We start from the raw sequence: 21766 nt of genomic DNA, 5'->3' as shown, positions 1-21766 counted from the left end.
TACTTAAAACCCAGTCGACTCAGTATCTGTTGTAAACATGGCTTCTGTGTATGTGCCCAACTCTCATAGCAATTCAAACATAGAGGAAGAAAGGCAGTAATACATTTGCATAAAATGGTTGGCTAATAAGGAAACGCAATCCTAACACTACAGATTTTTACTCCATATTTTAAAACATAGATAAGAGCTGATATATATATATATATATGTGTGTGTGTGTGTATATATGTATGTGTGTATATATATATATATATATATATATATATATATATATATATGAAGGAATATCCTAGGAAATCGTATAGTTACCTGTCAACATGTAACTGATTAATAACCACTATGGAAATTGTAGTTTCCTCATCAAAAGATGAGCTTAAATTTTAATATTTTGCACGCATAGCAACAGATTAAATGCTGTGCTTTACTAGGAAGTATTGTCCAGTGGGATGGCCTTTTAACCTCCACAATATACATTTTATTTTTATTCCCTAGACTTGCACATGAAGTGCATATGTTCATATTTACCCAGTTGGGAGATGGGTAAGATACAACCAACATAGCTCCATCTCCATGGCCATCTTTTATTTCATGCCACATTCCTTTTTCCTGTCCAGAAAAACTCCATTTCTAATAAACGGCTGCCATGTTTCACCCCATGTGTTCAGTGGTACAAAATCTCTTCTACAAAATATGTACAGTTCTTTGGAATACTTGTTTATCTAGTGAATTAACAATGTTGTAGAAAGTTATTACTTTCTCTTAACTGTCCATCATAGAAACTAAATTCTACCTTCATTTTATTAATGCTTGTTTGCCTTCAGTTTCATTTAGGAAACCCCACCTGTTTCCTAATACTCAGAGCTGATTGCCTCTCAGTGAGCCATGTCAGATCATCTTTTCTCAAGAATACTGACCTGCATTCTTGATGTACCCCCCACCCCAGTTCCCATCTTGCAGACACTCTTAAAGAATAAAATGCATGCACTTCACTAACAGAATACTTTCCTATGTCTAAAGTTCTTCTTCACCTAGAAATTACCTTTGCTGTTATTAATAAGATCCCTTCTCACAGTTTTGGAGCATATAACTGGGTGAGTTGGATATATCTCAGAATTTTCTTTTATCCCTCACTTCTCAGCTGACATTGCACCACATTGAACTGCGCACACTTTATTCCTGCCAAGTACGGTGTATTGTATACTTCCAAGCAGGATAAATGTATGTTCCTTAAAGCAAACTATGCATTATTTGATTCCTTAAAAGACCCTTTGATCTCTAAGGCTGAGTTACTACGTGTCCTTGGAGTTTCTGATTTGTGAATCTCTGTTCTAGTTAACTTAAATGACAGATAATCCATTATTGAGTTCAAAGTTATATGATCATATTCCTTAATTATCTTTCTCAAGATTCCCTAAAATCTAACCAGGTAACAATCAGAGTTACAAGTTCTTTTTTTACCAAAACTTGTATTTTGTCCTTTGTTACCTATGCCTTTTTATTATCAAGTAAAGGCTTACATTAAATTTCTAAATTTGAACACATTTATAATTATTTTATATTAATAAGTTATACTTGAGCACTTTGCTTTCGACTCATTGAGGGTACAAAAAGATTCTAAGCCAAGTTTTTCAATAAGCCTGGTTACTTAAGTTTTTAAAAATAGAATGTTATCCTGGTTTACCACACCAGTTAAACATAGTGGAAAGAGTACAGGATTTGGAGTTAGACATTGTTTCAAATTCTGGCTCTGTCAGTGTGTGACCTTGGTGAAGTCACATAATCTCACCACCTCAACTTCTGTAAAAATGGGGTGCTATTTACCATGTTTACTAGTTGCAGAGTAAATGAATTAATGTACATCAAAGCACCTAGAAAATAATGGGTGATTCAGAATGGTAGCCACTACTACTCTTACTGTTTGTCAGTAGACAATAACTTCTGAGTACAGTTCTGATTATTTTGAAGTTCTGTGGTATTACCATGCAGCTGTTAAGTAATTGTGTCCTTGATATGCTTGCATGTCATTGGTGGATGAGAAATTATTACTCTAATATTTGAAAGGTGTTTGGGGGTTCATCAAGATGAGAGGTATGATAAATATAAGATGCCGTTGTTTTTACCTGTACTTTCTTCAGGGTATCCTGTCTTGGTAGTGAATGGAAGAGGGCCTGGTCCCTGGGGCAGTGCAGAAGGCACTTTCATCATCTCACTCACTGCAAATGTCATGTGAGGTTTCATGGAAGTATTAAGAGATCCAATTAAGAAGAATAGTTCTGAGTCTAAACCAGCCCAGAGTGGCTTCTCTAGGGGAAACTCCCTGCTCAGCTGGTACGTTTGTGTTTGTCATTAGGGACACCTTGTATTCCAGGTGCCTGCCTTGAGACATCTGCCTGTACTGGCTTCATGTTACACACAAATCCACATTTAATAACACTCCTGTTATTTATAGGCTTAGTTATGTTAATCAGATTGTTTCACTGAGTTCCTTCTCTTATTCTAGTGGCTGGTGGTTGTGGAAAGTGGAGGGGTTAGAATGGGAAGTTAAAGTCTTAGTTTAAGGGAAGATTAGGTGTTATGCTATCATGCGTTGCTTTTCGCCTTTGTGCAGCCCTGAATCTGTGGAGGCTAGTCCAGCAGTTAATGAGAAGAGCGTGTATTCCACTCATAATTATGGGACCACTCAGAGGCATGGGTGTCGAGGACTGCCTTATGCTGTGAGTATGCATTTGTTTCTCTCCAGAGCAGTGATCTTCCTGGAGTGTAATCCATTCTTATACATTGTGACTTTCTTGAAATGTTTATATGCAGCATGACGAAGTTGCCCCTTTTGCACTTCCCTGCCTCCAGCGGACGTCTAGCCCTGCATCATTGTTCTTGTTTTTATGTCCCAGTTGACCTTGGCATTTTGTTTTATCACTTTCCTGGTTGAAGCCAAAAAACAAAGGGTACTACTTTCTTCTTTCTTTCCATATGTACCATACTTTAGGGGAGAGAGGGGCCAGTGTTTGGACACTGTTGATTTAAAAAATCTTATTTTCAGGATCATAATTACGGAGCCCCTCCTCCTCCGACACCTCCTGCTTCTCCCCCTGTCCAGACGATCATCCCTCGTTCTGACCTGAATGGCCTGCCGTCGCCCGTAGAGGAACGCTGTGGAGACAGCCCGAACTCTGAAGGAGAGACTGTTCCTACCTGGTGTCCTTGTGGTCTTTCTCAGGATGGCTTCCTTCTCAACTGTGACAAGTGCAGGTAAGATCATGCTCCATTTCAATTCAAGCCTGGGTTGCTGGGATTAGGGTTTCTTATTAGTAGGGAAAAGCTCAAAGTATTCTTTCTTGTGTTTGTTAATGTAGATGATTCCTTAATGCTCCTTGGCTCGAATTCTCTGCACTAGGTGAGAATTGCTGACAACAAGGAATGAGAGATTGATGTTAAAGCTATTGAATTTGATATGAAATTTAATGTCCTGGAAACATTTGGTAGGTGGGAGGAAGGGGGTAGTATACACAGAGACACGTCTCCCATGTGTGCAATGATGTGCGGCATGCTGTTGGAAGGACTACTTTAAGTTTATTTTCCCTCTTTAGGGGAATGAGCAGGGGGAAGGTTATTAGACTTCATCGGCGGAAGCAGGACAACATATCAGGTGAGCTGAAAATGGGTTGGGCCCGCATTTTGACAGATAAATATTTTGCAATTTACATAATCATCTCAAGAACTCCTGTAAGTTCCCATGGTCCCAACTCTTCATGAAAAGAGAAAGCTGTTCTCTCACAAACACTGTGTACTTCTCTTGTGAATTAATATACCCAAAAACAACATTTTAGCCCCGAAGCAATCAAAATATGTCATGTGAGCACACATACCAAATAAAATAACAAGATCCTTTTTCTGTTTACATATTGAGGCGATGAAGCTTGGGGACTCAGTACAAGGGAAAAAGTGTATGTGATGTAGAACAGGGTTTTTATGCTTGATGCCAGTGGTATAGAAAGAATCTTGATTTCATAAGGAAGGTGGGTATTTATGTTCTAAAGATGACACAGTTAATAGAAGTTATGACTTCTGGATATGGGGTAGAGATAAAAGAATAAGCTGCTTTTAATGCACTTTTGAGTTTGTTTGCACAACGTATAAACTATGAAATAACTTTTTTTCAGGTGGGGATAGCAGTGCAACAGAAAGCTGGGATGAGGAGCTTTCTCCTTCCACTGTGTTGTACACAGCAACACAGCACACACCTACAAGCATCACCTTAACTGTTAGAAGAACCAAACCCAAGAAGCGGAAGAAGAGTCCAGAAAAGGGTCGTGCAGCAGCAAAGACGAAGAAAATCAAGGTATGGAGAGTAAAAGTATCTTAAATAGAAATATGTCTGATATAGTTCAAATTCTGGACCAAGAAGGCACCAAAATTCTTTTAAGAAGTTTGATCCAGATGCTTGAAGGGCCACTTTTGCTCTACTTGGCAAAAATCGGCTAATCTGTGTTGTGAATATGTAGACCAACCTCTCTTCTGCCACTCCATACCATCACAACTGGCACAAAGTTTCTTCTCCAAACCCCATCCCAGGTATGAAATCCCAACCCCGCCTGGCCAAGCCCATAGGTACCGTAACCTCCAGTCTAGGCTTCCGCTGTCCTTCAGTATCTCCCCACCTCCTCAGTCCCAAAATACAGTCTGAAATTCTTGTCCTGGTACATGCCCACCTCATGTCATTGAGTTGATTGTTTTTTCCTTGTTTCAAAAAAGTGAGGAAACTTCTCTTGAATGGTTTAGGCTTCCTCAGTGTTGTGGTCACTTTCATGTATTCTCAACTAAAAAGTCTCCAGGAGAAACCTCTTCTGTTTTGTGTTCTTTCTTCCCCATCATGGCAACTTTGTTGCTCTTAGGTGACTTGCCCACCCCTTGTTAAGGGGATTGGTCTTTGTTTCCTTCTTAATTTCAAAACTGGTAAATCTGCAACCTTATGAAATGTTTTTATTTTTCTTTTAGTGACAGGAGTGCATATAGGATTTAAGTGATGCATGCTCTTCCCTGTTAATTACTTAGTTTCACAATGGAAAGTGTCAGAATTAGCCTCAAAGGTCACTGGCCTAGAGCTGCCCCTATTCTTGATAACAGTTTGGGGAATTCCACTGTGTTTATTACCTAGGGAAAAGGGGACAGACTAAAACACTAGTTCTTGCCTTAGTTTTAGTCTCAGATAGGTATAACTGTCATTCTTGGTACCAAGTTTTGTTTTGTTCTACTTGTTTTCCTCTTTGGGATAGGCATTTCGAGAGGGATCCCGGAAGTCCTTGCGGATGAAGGTAAGGGGTATTCTTCCCTGATGCTGTGTTTTACTTCACTGTGATCTTGCATTTTGGTCAGCTTCTTTCCTGACATTGATGGTCTGGGAATCTTGGACTCTGCTTTTTGTTAGTTTGTAATTGTTGCCATTGAGTTTTCATAGAGCCTTTCTCCAAAGTAGGTTTTCTTGTTTCTGAAATATTTTCCCTTTCTATAATGAGCCTTCATTTACTGGTTTTTCATTAGCTGCTTTCCTGGTGGGCGGGGGGTGGGGGAAGTGACATTTTATCAAACAAAATGAGGCTGATGTGTTCTGTCATTGTAATTGGCCTCAACCTCCAAACTGAGGTTTTTCTGGTGCTACGGCGTCTCTTGTACACCCACCCTACCACCATTTGGATTTTAAGCAACGGTTGGAAGGATAAATTTCATCAGTTAGGAAAGTAGTATTATTGATAGGAATTACTCTTACTGGAATTACTTTTGAACTGTTTTGTCCCAGGCATACCTCCTTGATATAGAAGATGCAGGTTATGCTAGTGTGTTTCTTTTCTTCTTATCAAATGAAAGAGCTTATTTGGTGATACTGGATAATGGTTGGAGATTTGAGAAATTACATGCAGTGGTACTGGGTAATAACAGTTTCCCCAAAGGATATTTGATTATACTGGTATTTTTCTTTACCTATGTATATGTGAGAGGATAGCATAGCTCCCAACCCAGTTCATTACTTATGGCTTCATAACATTTACTTAGAATTAAGATCTAATTTAATTTTATAAGCATTTCTATCCCTAAATGTGTAAATGGTTAGAAGCAGAATCTTTCCTGTTGACAGTTATATGGCATAAACATTAAAATCTTTTAGTAAGGAAAATCTTCATTAGGATTAATACACATAACTATCCATGGAATACCAATATGACTGATGTTAATGAAGATCACAGGTGACACTTTATCTAAAATATGAAAGCTTCACCTTGCATATACCCATAAACAGACTTGTACATACCTGTAAAAGCACTGGGAAAGGACTTAGAGCCCACGAGCATCAAGAGTCCTGGGATGTTTTGGAACACAACTTACTCTTTTTGCTAGATCTGTCTCCTGTAAGAGGTCACATTTGCCTTCACTGCCCCTTTATTTTTGTCTCATTTGCTTAGAGGGGACCTTAAATAGACTTATGGGGCAGACATAGCCCTGATTCCAGCTATTAAGCCCGTTTCTCTTTTATCAGCCAACTGCTGTAACTTGCCTCCAGATGTTCAAAACCTTTTGAAAGCTATTGACTGGCTGCCCGTGAAAACTACATATATAAACCTCTATGTGTAAATTGCTTGTATTTTCAAGATGTTGACAGTTCCATAGGCATTTTAAAATTAAAGTAATAAAAAAAATACTAGTTTATTTTGATTCTCATATCAGAATTCTAAGTTGGGTTACAAATTTGTACACAGAATTAATTATTAGTAAGAGCACCACCAAAGATGTGCATGAGAGACATAAGAATGGGAAGTATTCATCATATGGATTTCTAATCCCAAAATCAAGAGCTTGCCTACTGGAGACTACTCATAGCCACTAGGTGCCAGTAACACATACACCCAAGTGTGGTAATCAAAAATGACTTCAGATATCACCAAATGTCTCCTAGGGGAAAAATCACCTCTGCTCAAGAACTATGCTCTAAATCCACTGAGTTGGGGTTTCTAGTACCTAGAAGAATGGAACAGCAGAGTAGTCAGTGTTCTGTTAGTGAACAACAGCTAATAATGTGACAAAGGCTTCTAGTATAAATTAAGCGTAGTAAGTCATCAGTTGAGTGATCACGACTGAATGTTTAAACCTGGGAATACTGTTTGGGCCCCCCTAATCCCCAGTCTGATAAGCACCCTTACATCTCACGTTTTGTACTTTTCTTTTGCTTAGCTGTTCCTGATACTTCAGGTGATACTGTGTTCTCAGTGTGTTGGCCTCAGGTGTTTCTTAGATCCCTTTGTTTATTGTTCATTCTTTTGGACTGTGGTGAGAAGGGTAGTGAAAGTGTTAATTTTTTCTTTTCATTCCCCTGTTCCTTGGGAAAAGGACGATAGACAATAGTTCATCAAAAACAGTGACACAAAAGTGAAAGAAAGCAATTGTTAAAATAGATATAAATGTTTTCTGTGTCATTCATGGAAAGTATATTTAATTTTCTTATGCCCATATTTGCAACTTTAGTTTGGACATGGATTTGCAAGTAGCTTTGGCACTATGGTATCTTTTCCTTCTAGTCATCACTGGTATGACATCATCACTATCAGTGTGTGTTTGTTTTCTGATGACACCATGGAGGAGAATATGTGTCATACTTAAGCTGTGTCTCTGTATCTCAAATGTAAAAACTGTTTAGGATAATGTTGTAGATAAATAATTTTTTCTCAGAATTGTCACCATAGAGAGCAGCGTTTTTCCTAGAGAAGTATCCCACAGTACCTCTCAGCATTTTCTACACTCCGTCTACCCACTCCCCTGCCCCCACCTCTGTTCTTCAGACTGCAGCTGTTGAAACTGTCAGAGTTTGAGTGCTAGAAAGATACATTCCAAAATGATAACTTTGTCTCTGGGAAGTGAGATTATGGGTTATTTATTTGGGTCACAGGTATTTTTAGACCTATCGTGTATTTAATTGTATAATGAAAATAATAAGTCACAAAAAACAAACATTCTCCTGGAGAGAAGTGAAATACCAGTTTAGGCTGGTACACTAACACAGATGTTCAGTTCAATATGGAAATTTAAACAGCGTGATCTTTTCAGGTATCTCTGTTCGTGTTTATGAAGATTTTCTTGTGAACTTGATGTCATTCTTCTCATAAGAACAAAATTTATTTCTGTGATTTAAAAATGGTCATAAAATCACAGTGATGTGATGGAACTGTGATCCAAATTTCTCACTTTATAAATGAGGAAACTTCTTGTCTAAGAAGTTCAAGGTCTCACATCTCATTGGTAACAAAACCATGATAGAAGCCAGATCCCCTAACTCCCAGGCCATTGCTCTTTTATGCCACACCAACTGCCAAGTGAAAATTAATTTTCTCTGGAAATACAGCCTGTTTTCCCCCCATTTTTATGCATGGATTCTCCTAACCTTCCTGACCTTTGTTCTCTACAGAATTCTCCTTCTGAAGCACAGAATTTAGATGAGAATACAACTGAGGGATGGGAAAATCGGATAAGACTATGGACTGATCAGTATGAAGAAGCTTTCACTAATCAGTACAGTGCAGATGTACAGAACGCCCTTGAACAACATCTACATTCTAGCAAGGAATTTGTGGGCAAACCTGCTATTTTAGACACTATTAATAAGACTGAATTGGCCTGTAATAATACAGTTATTGGTTCCCAAATGCAGGTAAGGATCAAAGGGTAAAAGACTCCCTATAAGTAAGTAGTTGAGACTTTCTGAACCCAGAAAGAGGGCCTATAATGGGATTACCATTTCTTTCAAATGTATAATCCTTAGAATAACAAATTAGCCAGCTGATGAGCATCTTGAACCAAAAGCAAGTTGTAGTGACTGGAAACTGTCTGGATACATATTTTTAAAGTATTAATTAAAAACAGATAAATTAGGATAGGAAATGATATATAGCCTCGGTAGGAATTTTTAAGATTAATAGAAAGCTAAGGTTGTTCTTTATTCTTACATTAGACATAGAGCCACTAAAATCTTAATTGTGTATTTCTCTTTGATCTTTTCTTGCTTTTTTGTGAGGGAAGAGGTGACTGGTTCATTGGGTGGAGACTGTTTTCCTAGACGCTTTTATCATTGAAAAGTTTCTGATTATTGAGCTAAATTGCATACAAATAAAACCTGAAAATATTGGTGCCTTTTCCTCAATTAGGAAATATATTAACTGTCTACCGTACTGGTGTTGCTGTTGTCTAATGTTAATACTCTGGTTTTATTTAGCTACAGTTGGGAAGAGTCACTCGTGTTCAAAAGCACCGGAAGATCCTGAGGGCTGCAAGAGATTTGGCTTTGGACACTCTTATAATAGAGTATCGAGGGAAAGTCATGTTACGACAGCAATTTGAGGTCAATGGGCATTTCTTCAAAAAGTAAGAACATCATTCACTGAGCAGTGAGGGCTAAAGTGGGCCTGGCAGAGTGGTATGGCTGGAAAGAAAGAAAAAGAGAGAAAGAAAGAAGAAAAAACATTCTGGTTGATAGAATGGTCTTAGGGAAAAGATTACAGCTCAGATAAGCTCAAGTCTGTCTGCTATTTGCAGAAAAAATGTGCAGATAAATCTACAAATTGTTTAATGTATAAAGCAGTAATGACTCCTTTGCAAGCCAAGCATTTCTTGCTTTGTGCTTGTTGTTTAATCAAAAGCAGACAGGCATGTGATGTTTTTCAAGTTTAGGAATTGCAAAGGACTGCTGCTGCTTCTGTCAGCATATGCTTCATATTTGAAGTGAAGTCATGGGGTGGCCTTTTTATTTGTGTTGAGAATTACAGGAGTTTCACTTATATCCCTTAGACCATACCCCTTTGTGCTCTTCTACTCAAAATTCAATGGTGTAGAGATGTGTGTGGATGCACGTACTTTCGGTAATGATGCTCGGTTCATCAGAAGATCGTGTACACCAAATGCAGAGGTAAGATTTCTGTAGCAACTTCTCTTTGAATGGAATCACCAAAGGACAAGTCTTCTGAAGATGCAGTCTGAAAACTTCACGCAGATTAATATAAGGTCTGTAGATAATGATTATGATCTGTTATCATAAGATACAAAAAAAAACAAAAGTAATGATGCTTTTATTCTATCTGATAGGATGGAAGCAGGTGGAGGATTTCTTAGAGAAGGCAGAAATGGGAAAAAGCAAGTTAGCATTTGCTAAAGAGAAATTTCGTATTAAAGAAATTACTATATGAAAGAAGATGTCATTTTTTTTAGATTTTCAGTAATAGTGTTGTAAGGGAGATGCTAGACATTTCTAGAATTCATTACTCTGTGCATAATCCATGCAACTGCCATCAAATTCAGCAAGAAAATCCACAGAGCTTTTTTTTATAGGCTAAGGAATTTTAATTCTCCGGTACAACTGACAACAGCTTTAAGTGTAGAGCAGAGATCTTATGCTCATTTCTGACATCTCAGGGTTTCTCTATTTATTTCAAAAGTATGAATTTTCAAACAATTACTGTGTAAGAGTTTCATATGAAATGATGGAGTTAAGTAACAGACTACCATAAATCTTAAGTGGAGAGATACTATTTTTCTCTCTTATGGAGAGTTCCTGGTCTTTATGGTAAATTGTAAACCATAAGCCATGTTCACACAGGTGCGACACATGATTGCAGATGGGATGATTCACCTATGTATCTATGCGGTGTCTGCCATCACCAAGGATGCTGAGGTCACGATAGCATTTGATTATGAGTACAGTAACTGGTAAGACCTCCAAAACCTTTCCTAAATGAATGACCTTGTCTTACTTTTTACACATTAAGCTCTTCTATCAGTCTGCTTTTGTTCCTTGTTATTTCCTTTTTTTTTTTTAACCTCATCTTTCCATGAGTGATTCATTTTTTGTCTGGAAAATGTGGAGGGAGAGACAGATTTAGGGTTAATGTTTTTTTTCCTAGAGACACAGATACATACTATGACAGTGTTCACTGGTCTCCTAACCAACAGTGTTTTGTCTTTATGTCTCTATAGCAAGAACAGTAAAAGGGTAGGTATGAGACACTCCCAAGAAATTGCAGTAGCATCTGTTGTTATGCACACAGCACTTGTGCCAGGGATCATACAGAATGAAAATTTTAAAGTTCACCCCACCCATTCAAACCATGTAATCTCTCTGAATGAGACAAAGCAGAAAAACTAAGATGGCAAGTCACAGATAAATACGTGATGGATTTTGCAAAATTTATGATCTTTCTCTCTTGGTCCTTTTAGGCCAAAAAGATTATATGTTAACTTGATGTCCATCACAGGTATGAGATGAAAAGGTATTAGGAATAAGTAGGGAATCATTAGGTTAAAAGTGAGGTGAAGGAAGGCACAAGAGAAGTATGGCCTCTTTAGCCCCTGTTATTGATTCACTGCCCAGTAAATAGCATAAAGACATTTGGGAGAATTGAACTTAGTGGAGGCTTTCTTTCCTTTCCACTGACCATATATAAGGGAAAAATTGGGGGTGATATAGCAAATATTGAGCATCAAATACTGAGAAGTATTCATAGGAGTCTAATGTATCTGTTTAATGTATTCAGAGATATTATACTAGAGGAAATTCCTATACTGTTATTCCAAGAGGATGAATGGAACAATAGGACTGATTTTTCATGGGTACTAAGACAAGCACTCTTGGTTGTTTCTTTGGAGCAGTAATTATAAAGTGGACTGTGCATGTCACAAGGGGAACCGGAATTGCCCTATACAGAAAAGGAATCCCAATGCTGCAGAACCACCACTCCCACCTCCTCCAAGTTTACCAACCATAGGAGCAGAGACAAGACGTAGAAAAGCACGACGGAAAGAGCTAGAGATGGAACAGCAGAATGAGGCTCCAGAAGAGGATAACAATCAGCAATCAGAACATGTTCCTGAGAAAGTAACTGTGTCCAGTGACCATGAGGTAATCTTCCCCTGGTCAGAGGATGTTGCTATGGTATTGTTTCTCTGCAAATAAAGAGGATCCCAGCTTGCCACATGTTGTTATAGGTAGGGAGTCCATAATAACACTTAATGCCCTTCATATCAAGGTGGGTGTGCATTCATTCATTGTCTTTCTCCCTCTCTTTTGTTTTTTCTTTTTTTTTTTTATAATGTCAAGCACATCCTTTCAGCTGCTTTCCATGTTTCATTCCAGAGAATGGTGCTTATCATTTGCATTTACCATGTGGTCTCACATGAATAACACTGTATGAAGTATTAGAAAATGTTTCTAGAGGATTTTAAGCTACCAGAAAAAAAAAAAGATTGCTTTTTCTTAGAGCTTAAGAGTATAGCTGAATATTGCCTCTGTTTTAAAGGAAACAGACAATCCAGAAGAAAAAGCAGAAGAAGAGAAAGAAGAGGTTACAGATGACCAGGAGAACCCAGCTCATAGCAGAAGGGTGGGTACTTTCTAATATCCTTTTGTTCCTGCTACCCACAGCATGTAAACCCCTTCTCTTCTCAGTTTGTATCATCTCTTTCTTTGACAAAGATACCATACCATCACCTGCACATTACAATTTGGGCTACTTTTTATTTCATTATGATTTATTTATTTTTATCTCAGAGACACACATGGTAGTGGTCTAGTGGTTATTATCTGATGACGGTCTTAAGAGGGTTCTTACTAACAATCTGGTTTCCAAAGAACTGCCTGGTTGGAACAAAATAGGTATGTTAGGGCTTCTTGTTATGGAATTGGGTGAGGGTTTTTTTATTTTGGGGGTTGTTTTTTTTAAATGTTTATTTATTTTGAGAGAGAGTGAGGGAGGGGCAGAGAGGTAGAGAGGGAATCCCAAGCAAGCTCTGTGCTATCAGTGCAGAGCCCAATGTGAGGCTCAATCTCAGGAACTGAGACCTGAGCTGAAATCAAGAGTCAGTCACTTAACGACTGAGCCACCCAGGTGCCCCTGGAATTGTGTGAGTTTTGACATAAAAATAAAACTTTTGTTGGTCACATCTTTTCAAAAATTCTACTCTATTGCTGAAGCCAGCCATGTTTAGTTCTGGTCCTGAGAAGTTAAAATCTACTTCATTATTTTTGAATTCTGAAAACCATGAGAAAAATTGATTTTGATAACTTTTTTTCTTTTCTTCTTGTTTTTTTTAAAGTTATTTATGTTGAGAGACAGTTGCATGAGCAGGAGAGGAGCAGAGAGAGAGGGATAGAGAGAATCCTAATAGGCTCCATGCTGTCAGCACAGAGCCCAAGGTAGGGCTCGATTCCACAAACTGTGATACCATGACCTTAGCCGAAATCAAGAGTCGAACCCTTAACCGACTGAGCCACCCAGGCATCCTGGCTATTTTTGGGAGGCACCTGGGTGGCTCAGTCAGTTGAGCTTCTGACTCTTGATTTCAGCTTGGGTCATGATCCCAGGGTTGTGAGATTGAGCCCCACATCAGGCCTCACGCTGAGTGTGGAGGCGCTTTAGGATTCTTTTCTCTTTCCCTCTTCCCTCTCCCCCGCTTGCTCACTTACCTCCCTGAAATAAAAATTTTTTTTAAGTTATTTTTAGTTTTCACTTATGTTCTCTAAGATATATGTATCATTTTACTGGCAAATGTCTTTAAATGTCTATGAATTTCCATTAATAATAACATTTCTGGAAAAATATCTCTACCTTTTGTTGAAGTTTCCTTCTGTGTTAATGCTATTTCTTTCTAGACCCGGGAAGACAGGAAGGTCGAGGCCATCATGCATGCTTTTGAAAACTTAGAGAAAAGAAAGAAGCGGCGGGATCAGCCCTTAGAACAAAGCAATTCTGACATAGAGATTACTACCACCACCTCAGAGACCCCTCGGGGAGAAGAGGCAAAAACTGAAGCCCCTGAACCTGAAGTTAGCAACCCGGCTTCAAACATGACCATCCCAAGCACCCCACAGACTGTTGGAGTGAACACCCGGAGGTCTTCCCAAGCAGGGGTAAGAGATGGAAAGAATCCACGCCTTAGACATCCTTGCTTTTACTAATATCCGCTATCTATCTTTTGAAATAGTTAAAATCAGCATTTTCACCTTCACCTCATATTACAATAAAAAAGGCCATTTTCATCAGCTGATTTGTGGGAATCAGGGAAACAATTTGAATGACTAGACACTTTCAGACTAGAATGTAACTTCATACTGTTTCTGCCAGATAAAACTGTTGATGGTGAGTTCATAAAAATCATTTTGTTTCTCTTTCCGTTCTTCTGTATAGCAGTTAGGCACCTGACCTTTCCTAAGATTCACAGGATGAACGAATCTTTTCATTCCCTACTCTGGCCATGAATTCTAAGCCTTAAGCCTAACCTCAGTACCTGGGAAAGAAACAAAGGAAAGAATTACCTTAGGGTTCTTAGAACCCTAAAATTAGGTAGCTACCTTCAGCCGACTTTGACCTATCTAATAAATACTTATTAGTAAAGAAATAGGCATCTGCCTATAACCTCTTTGACTTGTGTAAGTTTTTTTTAAGGATTATGTTTGAGATTAGCATTTCTAAATACTCATTTTTTTTTTTCACCACTAAATATTCAGAATGCTTCAAGTGAATAGGAGGCTGGATAGAATGTTTGCTGATAAGAAGTTTCTGGTAAGCATTTCACTCTGCTGTTGTCACAGGATGTTGCTCCAGAAAAGCCAGTCCCCAAGCCGCCTCCAGCAAAGCCTTCTAGGCCCCGACCGAAGAGTCGCATTTCTCGGTACCGGACCAGTTCAGCCCAAAGACTAAAGCGTCAGAAGCAGGCCATTGCACAACAGGCAGAGTTGTCACAAGCTGCCTTGGAAGAGGGCGGAAATAACAGCTCTGTGACTCCTACTGAAGCTGGAAATACAGACAGTTCAGGAGAAAACAGGCAATTAATAGGGTCTGACCCAACTGTGGTATCAGTTACTGGATCCCATGTCAACCGTGCGGCACCTAAATACCCCAAAACCAAAAAGGTAAGTCACAAATCTTCGTAAGTCTAATCTGGCAAGAGCGGTGTCTTAGTAAATGAGAGGATCTGTAATGTCCAGAAAATAATGACTCGTCCAAGTTTTACTAGAGAGAGTTTTAGATAAAAAGTTTTGTTTGAGGCAGCAAGCTGAAACCATCCTACTACCTTTTTTTGTTCCCTTAACTTTTAGGCAGAGCTTAAATTGCTTTTAGCTGGAATTATTTCTCCCTTAATGGTCATGGAAAGGGTGGAGGAAGATACCTTGCATTCTGAATGCCCAGTTCATATTCTCTGCAGCTGCTATATCTGCCTCTGTCCTAGTTTCTAGCTGAAGTTTGTCTTTGTGAGCTACACTGCTGCTTCTGGCTTTTACATCTCCAGCACTGACTAATGATCTCTTTTTTACCTTAGTATCTAGTTACAGAATGGTTGAATGACAAAGCCGAGAAGCAAGAATGCCCTGTTGAGTGCCCTTTACGTATCACCACGGACCCAACCGTACTGGCAACAACCCTGAACATGTTACCCGGTCTTATCCATTCCCCATTAATTTGCACCACCCCCAAACACTACATTCGCTTTGGCTCACCCTTTATCCCTGAGAGACGTCGAAGGCCCCTTCTGCCTGATGGCACCTTCAGCTCCTGTAAAAAGGTATGTCTGTGTTTATGTGGGTTTTTTTTTTTTTAACCTAGAATGCCTGTAATTGTGACATACCTAACATATTTTCTAGGCAGCCACTCTGTGCCCATGTAAGTTTTTAATGAGTTAATTCTTCAGCCATGAATAGTGATGCATCACGAGTCAGTAGGACTAAAATGGGATATATACTGCATTTTTGGTACTCAATTTGTGGATGTTGACTGTTGTCTTTTCCGAGAGCCCTTGAAGTTACTGAGTTGAGAGCACACAGCACTTGATGACTGAGTAGGGAGGGATGTTCAGGGTGTGCTCTTGTGGTATTAGTTAATGTGTCCATTTGTGATTACTGTGTGAGATTGGGCCCCAGGTACTCTAGAGCACTATTGCATAAGTAAGAAAATGATCGAATTGTGTTTTCAATTTACTTAATTACTATTCTCATTTGAGTGAGAGTAGAGGAGAAATCCTGTTATAATTGGCATAATTCCTGTTCCTTGATCAAATAACAAACAAGTTGGACTGTTTATTCCCTAGTAAATATGGAACCTACTATAAATTTTCTCTCTCTTTCTCTCTCTCTCTTTTTCTCTCCCCCTCTCCCCACTGTCTGTCTAGTTACATACTGTTTTTGGGTCTAGTGGCAGTAGAGTTTGATGGTTGTTTTTGGAATGCTCTTTCAGAATTCCCAGAAGCCCTGCATATTTTCCAAAGGTGTCTCTTGAGAATAGATCACTCCCTCAGACCTATAATGTCGTTTTTGTGTTTCTAGAAGTCTAGGACACCCTTTCATTTGGTCTTCCTTTGAGGTAGAGTCTGTTCCCTGGAACACCCTTTTCTCTTATCCTCAGATCTGGATTCAGGCTGCCTTCCTCAGTGTCTGCCATTGCCCTCCTCCACTGGCATCACGTACATGAGGATGCTGCATATAGATTATTTGATGTGATGAAGTCTCCAACTCCAGGCAGGTCTTCCCTGACTCCTCCAAACTTAAAGCTTTTCTCTTCCCCAAAGAGCAGAAATTATTTCTTGGGGGTGGGGGGCATAAAAGATGAGATAAAGTGGTGTGGGATATGGAGGGGAGGAGGGCAACAGGGTTCTGTGCACAAAGGAAGGGCACTACCACTGAATGGGTAGCATACACTGAAGAAAGTCTTCCTCATTGCACATCTTACCTAAGAATTTGAGTCATCTAATGGTTTACTTAAATAACCTTAATAAATAGAATAACCCCTAAGGAGAAATTTGACCATGAGATCTTTGCCAAAAGGGAGGCTTTTAGATAATACAATCACATGGATAACTTACACATGTCAAGAATAAAAACAATGACATCTTTCTGGGGGGGGGGGGGAACAATAGAAATTTGCCTAAGTGATAAAGGAGGGGATACATTTTGTCTCTGGGGATACATTTTTACACCAAGTCACTTACCTTGGATCTTACAGATCATCTGAGAGGGGGGAAAATTGCTTGCATTTAATGAGCATTATGACTAACCTTATTCTGTAATAATTGGAGAGTTGTGTTAATTCTGGTATGGCACGCAAATCTAATCTTCGATTAAATTTAGTTCAGTCCCTCATGAAGAGTAACAGCTCAAAATATTAACTACATTTTTAGAATGCTATTGAACCATTAGAGAAGGTGTGACAATTAGATATGGTCTTTAGTTTGGAGGAGCAAGTCAGGTGATGACTTAGTATATATGAGAGAGGTTTTTCCTTTTGTTCTGTTTTTGACTGGACATAACACTAGACTTCTAAGAATGTTAACTGTTGAAGCATCTTATCAAGCCAGATAGTGGTATCTCCTATATTGGTCCTTTGAGAAGGGCAGGCTATCATTTACTACAGATTAATAATGAAGTCTGAATTGTAAAAAGTATAAACAGGCCTCTTGAAATGCCCCCCTTAATCATTCTGATGCAATCAGTCTTGCTTTTCCAACTAACAGTGTCCTGTAAAAACCAGAAACATGGAGAATATGATTTCAAATCTGATAGAAAATCCATTTCTTAGAACTCTTTTTACCTCATTATAGTTTAAGACTTCTATCTGTAGATCATCTTTGTATCTCCACTGGCAGCAGATTAAAAAAAACCCATATAACTCATGCCCATTTTATATTCTCCAAATGTGTCTGACCATCCTTAGTCTTGTTTTCTGCAGGCTCTGCTCAGGCACTTTTATGTATATACATCATATTAGTCCTCAGGAAGAGTTCAGGCTGTGTATGCTTAGATATCTGATAAAATTATTGTACTTAAATTGGGTCTTTAAAATTATTTAAGCTTAGATCTGAATTGAGTTGAAGTCACAGGTTTAATGTTTACTATTAACATGAAGATTATATTACAAACTAAAAATTTCACTTTTAAAGGGCAGAATTAATGAAATTGGGTCTTTTATCTAGAAATTGAACCCAGCTTTATCCTAGGTGGGAATGGAAAAGAGTTATTTTTAGATTGGCTAGAGAGAACACTTAGGTCCTAGTGTAGGACCTATGAAGATCTGCATTATTCAACAAAATTGGATAAATTTCTGAAAGTCTCAGAGGAGAATGTGAGTTAAACAGATGAGAAAAACCATCGTCCATGGGATTAGTTAGTACAGTGTGCATTGCTGATAGGCCTGTTGTTTCTTACCTGATTAAATGACATAAAAACCTCATAAATTAAAAGCCATGTAAAGTTGCGTGTGTATATTTTGCATCCAGATTCTTAGAATGTTTGACAGAACATTTTTTGATGTCCCTGGAATTTCTAAATTATATTGAATCATAGCTCTTATAAAAAGCACACTATGGCATATCTTTTGTGTGTTCACTTATTTTAGAGTGCGAGCATTGATTTGATGAATAGCTAATCAGTCTTTTCACTAGTGTCCTTCCTTGTTCTTTCTAAATCTTCTTTAAACGTACTTGTAGGTATAATATGAGTGGGGTGTGAGGGATTTGGTCTTCCAGATTTCTTAGAAAACTATCCTGACTGAAAATGAAACACTTCACTTTGCATTGGTATTTTATCGTATGCGCTGGGGGGTTATTAATCTGTGTACCTTTATACAGAGCATTGAAATACAGTTGAACAAATCTTCACTAAATATATGTGCCTTGTAATATGCTATAAGCTTTCTTCACATGCATTTTCTCACTAAGCCTTCATGACAACCCTGTGAAGTTGGTATTATGGGCCTTGATTTATAGGTCCAGAAGCTTTGTCTTAGATGGGTTGCCCAGAGTTAGGCAGCTAGCAGGGGCATGGCCAAGTTTTAGTTCAGATCTTTGTGGACTCCAGAACCCAGATTACTTCCTTGCTCCTTCCCCATAGTAATGAAACTCTTTAAAACATTTCTCTCACCTATCTCTAAGCTTCTAAAAACTTTCATATAGAGTTTTGGAGAAGGAGGAAGTATTCTTTTTAGCTAATAACTATAGCTAGAACTGAGGGGCTGGGGATATCTAAAGTTGTTATTAAAGAACTTTGTTAGTTACAAACAAATGTTCAAGTTCTTTTTTTATTGGCTCTTATATTGTGTACACATACAGTAGGGCAGGAGGAATGGGTTTGATCGTGTTTCTGTGTTTGACCTTATAGCTAACCATAGCAGCATCTTATTCTTTAGAATGCCCCTGTCCTGGTTTTATTTTCCCTTTTTGTAGTCATCAGATCCAGAATGTAAATTCTTTTATGAGTGCATCTACTTGACACTGGAAATATAAGAACTTATCTTCTCTTGGAGGAAAGCACAGTGACCCCAAGTGAGTCCTGTCATCTGCTCTGAAAAGAAAAACTTGTACTAAAGGTATCTGTAACAAAGGATTTTTCACTCATTTTGTCCTCCAGGGCCTAATTTTCCCCCTCTATACAATGAGTGCTTTGGACAAGGTGACCTCTAAGGTCTCTTCTAAACTGTAAGGCGCTATGTTTCTGACAGTTCATCTTTACATCAGTATTCTGTGTATAAGAGTTCATTCTTGGTCTTGTTTTGCCTTTTCAGAGACCTAGTCATATCATAAAATGTTGGTGCAATTCATTTGACTTCAGATCTCTTTTTTATATGCTTATTCACTCTTAACTGCCTTGTGTTTAGTTTTATTTTTGCTTTCATTTGGTAGACCACAAAGCCATTTATTTACACGATGTAAAATTTTCCTTGGTAAAATATTCCTTGCATTATTTCCTAAGAAATGATTATTATTTCTTAAGTTTCTAAGAGGGTGAATCTATTTGCCCTCTTTGGTGAAGAGAATATTTACTTACCTGTAATACTTGTTCTCTGAAGGTGTAAAATTATAATCACCTTTGCTCTTCCTATTTGGGGGAGGGTCTAATTCAGAAATTGATGTTTATCAAAATTCGATCTGTCTTATGTCAGGGCAGGAGAGCCACAGAGTGGTGAGCAACCTACAACTGTGTATCTTAAGAGAACACAATTACAGGTAAGAAATTTTCTCTCTTCCCCAGGATGAATAATCTTATTATCCTAATCTTTGCAGGCTCACTTTTCTGACCTGAATTTATATCTCATCATTGTAGTTCCAGTATTTGCTACAAAAAATGTGACTGATTAGAGAGCTCTTTTTGACTTTTTCCCCTATTTGGTTTCTACAGAAGTTCATTTGTTCTGGTGATTTGCATTATTCTTCCATAAGTTAACCAAAGTACTTGATAGGGAAAAAAAACCTCACAGGTTATTCTGTCTAAGAGTAGATCTTTTGGAAGTATTTTGTACCTATACAGAAGAGCTGTTTATTCTCATCAGGTCTTCCTGTGAAGCTTTTCTATTACCTCTTCAGACATCCCCAGCACAGGGTAGACAACTCTTAAAAGATCTTTTATCTTCTTTCTAGGCACTTATTTTATGTACAGGTTTTATAACATATGATCAGAGTCTCTCTTAAATGAAAGCTAAGATTTCTTGATGTCTTCCCATTTACCCCATCCTAAGCAATATGAAAAGTTGAATAATAATCATTTTTTATTGGTTTTTGGTGTTTTGATGGGATCTCATTATGTGTAATCCAGATTTTCTCACTTTTGTCCCATAAAAGGATTGTTGGGGCAATATTCTAATATACTGAAACACAAAAAATACTTGACTCTGGAATTGAATGTGTGTTGGAGTGCATCTCTCACCAGTTGATGTGGAATGATCTGGTTAATGTATTTAAAATAGCTTTACTAAATAGTTCTGAATGATTATTGATAATTCCCTGGTTCTCCTATTACAGCGCTGGATAAAGCAAGCCTTGGAAGAAGGGATGACTCAAACGTCATCTGTACCCCAAGAGACTAGAACTCAGCACCTATACCAAAGTAACGAGAATAGTAACTCTTCTAGTATCTGCAAAGACAATGCAGGTACGTATCTCAAACCTTCCTGAATATGTAAGCAATGATTATTTCTGGTCCACATAAAAAAATTCAGTTTGATTACTTGAAAAGTCTGATACCCCCCCCAAAAAAAAAAAAAAAAAAAAAAAGGCATTGTTATCTAAATAGTTACTTTACATCTGTCTTTCCAGAGGAAGAGAGAGATCTCAAGTCAGGGAACAGTTTTCCCGCGCCGACAAAGAAGGAACTAGACAGTGTACAGATAATAGCAGAAATGGTTATAAAAAGGTTAGATACATTTAAAGTAGTAAGTTTAGGAAATCTATATCCATATTTATAAGAGGAGAAATAAGCAAGAAAGATGTGGGACACTGTTCGGGAAAAGAATAAAAATACAGATGATTGAGTTGAGTGGGGCTTGGTTGAAGGAGATGAATGAAGTAAATGAGAAATTGTTACAACTTTATTGTTTTCAAAAGGGCTTCCACAGTTAGTGTAAAATTTTGGAGGAGACATGGCTTTGAATCAAATGTAAGGTCCTTGTGAGTTTTTAAATTAGAAGGTCTTAAAAAATCATTAGGTCCATTGGTTTTCAAAGTAACTCTTGCAGGGTAATTTTAATTGAATTGCAACTGAAATCACTGGTGCCTGAACTTGTGATACTAACTTATTTTGGGACAGTCTTTACCAAAGTTTCTCCTGCCAGTTTCAGCCCAGTTGAAAAGTTCTCTGTGATTTCCATAAGTTTATCCTAAATCAATTTTGTGAATATTATGTAATTAAAAAAAAAACAACAAGATAAATTATATGCTAAAGGTCATGTAAGACTACTGTTAATGTGACACAATGTTTCAG

The 21766-nt window shown here is 38.1% G+C and overlaps 1 protein-coding gene across 17 annotated transcripts in view; it reads left to right on the top strand.

Moving 5' to 3' along the window:
* The window catches only part of SETD5 (SET domain containing 5), a 79813-nt gene that overhangs the window by 36317 nt on the left and 21730 nt on the right, over nucleotides 1-21766 (top strand). For 3 of the 17 annotated variants that reach the window (XM_086697508.1, XM_086697507.1, XM_086697513.1), the window contains 16 exons: nucleotides 2136-2328; nucleotides 2609-2714; nucleotides 3041-3249; nucleotides 3588-3646; nucleotides 4161-4339; nucleotides 5274-5312; nucleotides 8450-8692; nucleotides 9254-9402; nucleotides 9826-9943; nucleotides 10631-10740; nucleotides 11680-11929; nucleotides 12327-12410; nucleotides 13679-13936; nucleotides 14618-14938; nucleotides 15346-15588; nucleotides 20809-20938. In XM_086697508.1, the coding sequence (XP_086553634.1) occupies nucleotides 2237-2328; nucleotides 2609-2714; nucleotides 3041-3249; nucleotides 3588-3646; nucleotides 4161-4339; nucleotides 5274-5312; nucleotides 8450-8692; nucleotides 9254-9402; nucleotides 9826-9943; nucleotides 10631-10740; nucleotides 11680-11929; nucleotides 12327-12410; nucleotides 13679-13936; nucleotides 14618-14938; nucleotides 15346-15588; nucleotides 20809-20938 (2590 nt within the window). In that variant the 5' untranslated portion in view covers nucleotides 2136-2236. Of the gene's footprint in view, nucleotides 1-2135; nucleotides 2329-2608; nucleotides 2715-2808; nucleotides 2946-3040; nucleotides 3250-3353; nucleotides 3395-3587; nucleotides 3647-4160; nucleotides 4340-5273; nucleotides 5313-8449; nucleotides 8693-9253; nucleotides 9403-9825; nucleotides 9944-10630; nucleotides 10741-11679; nucleotides 11930-12326; nucleotides 12411-13678; nucleotides 13937-14617; nucleotides 14939-15345; nucleotides 15589-20808; nucleotides 20939-21766 lie in introns of those variants that run through there. The other 14 variants (XM_086697510.1, XM_086697509.1, XM_086697516.1 and 11 more) reach the window with 9 other exon arrangements.

This window comes from Puma concolor, chromosome A2 (assembly GCF_028749965.1).
Source record: "Puma concolor isolate L17-30 chromosome A2, mPumCon1.1.hap2, whole genome shotgun sequence".
Lineage (NCBI taxonomy): Eukaryota > Metazoa > Chordata > Mammalia > Carnivora > Felidae > Puma > Puma concolor.
Note: the sequence above shows the minus strand (reverse complement) of the source record. Positions and strands in the feature narration are given on the sequence as shown.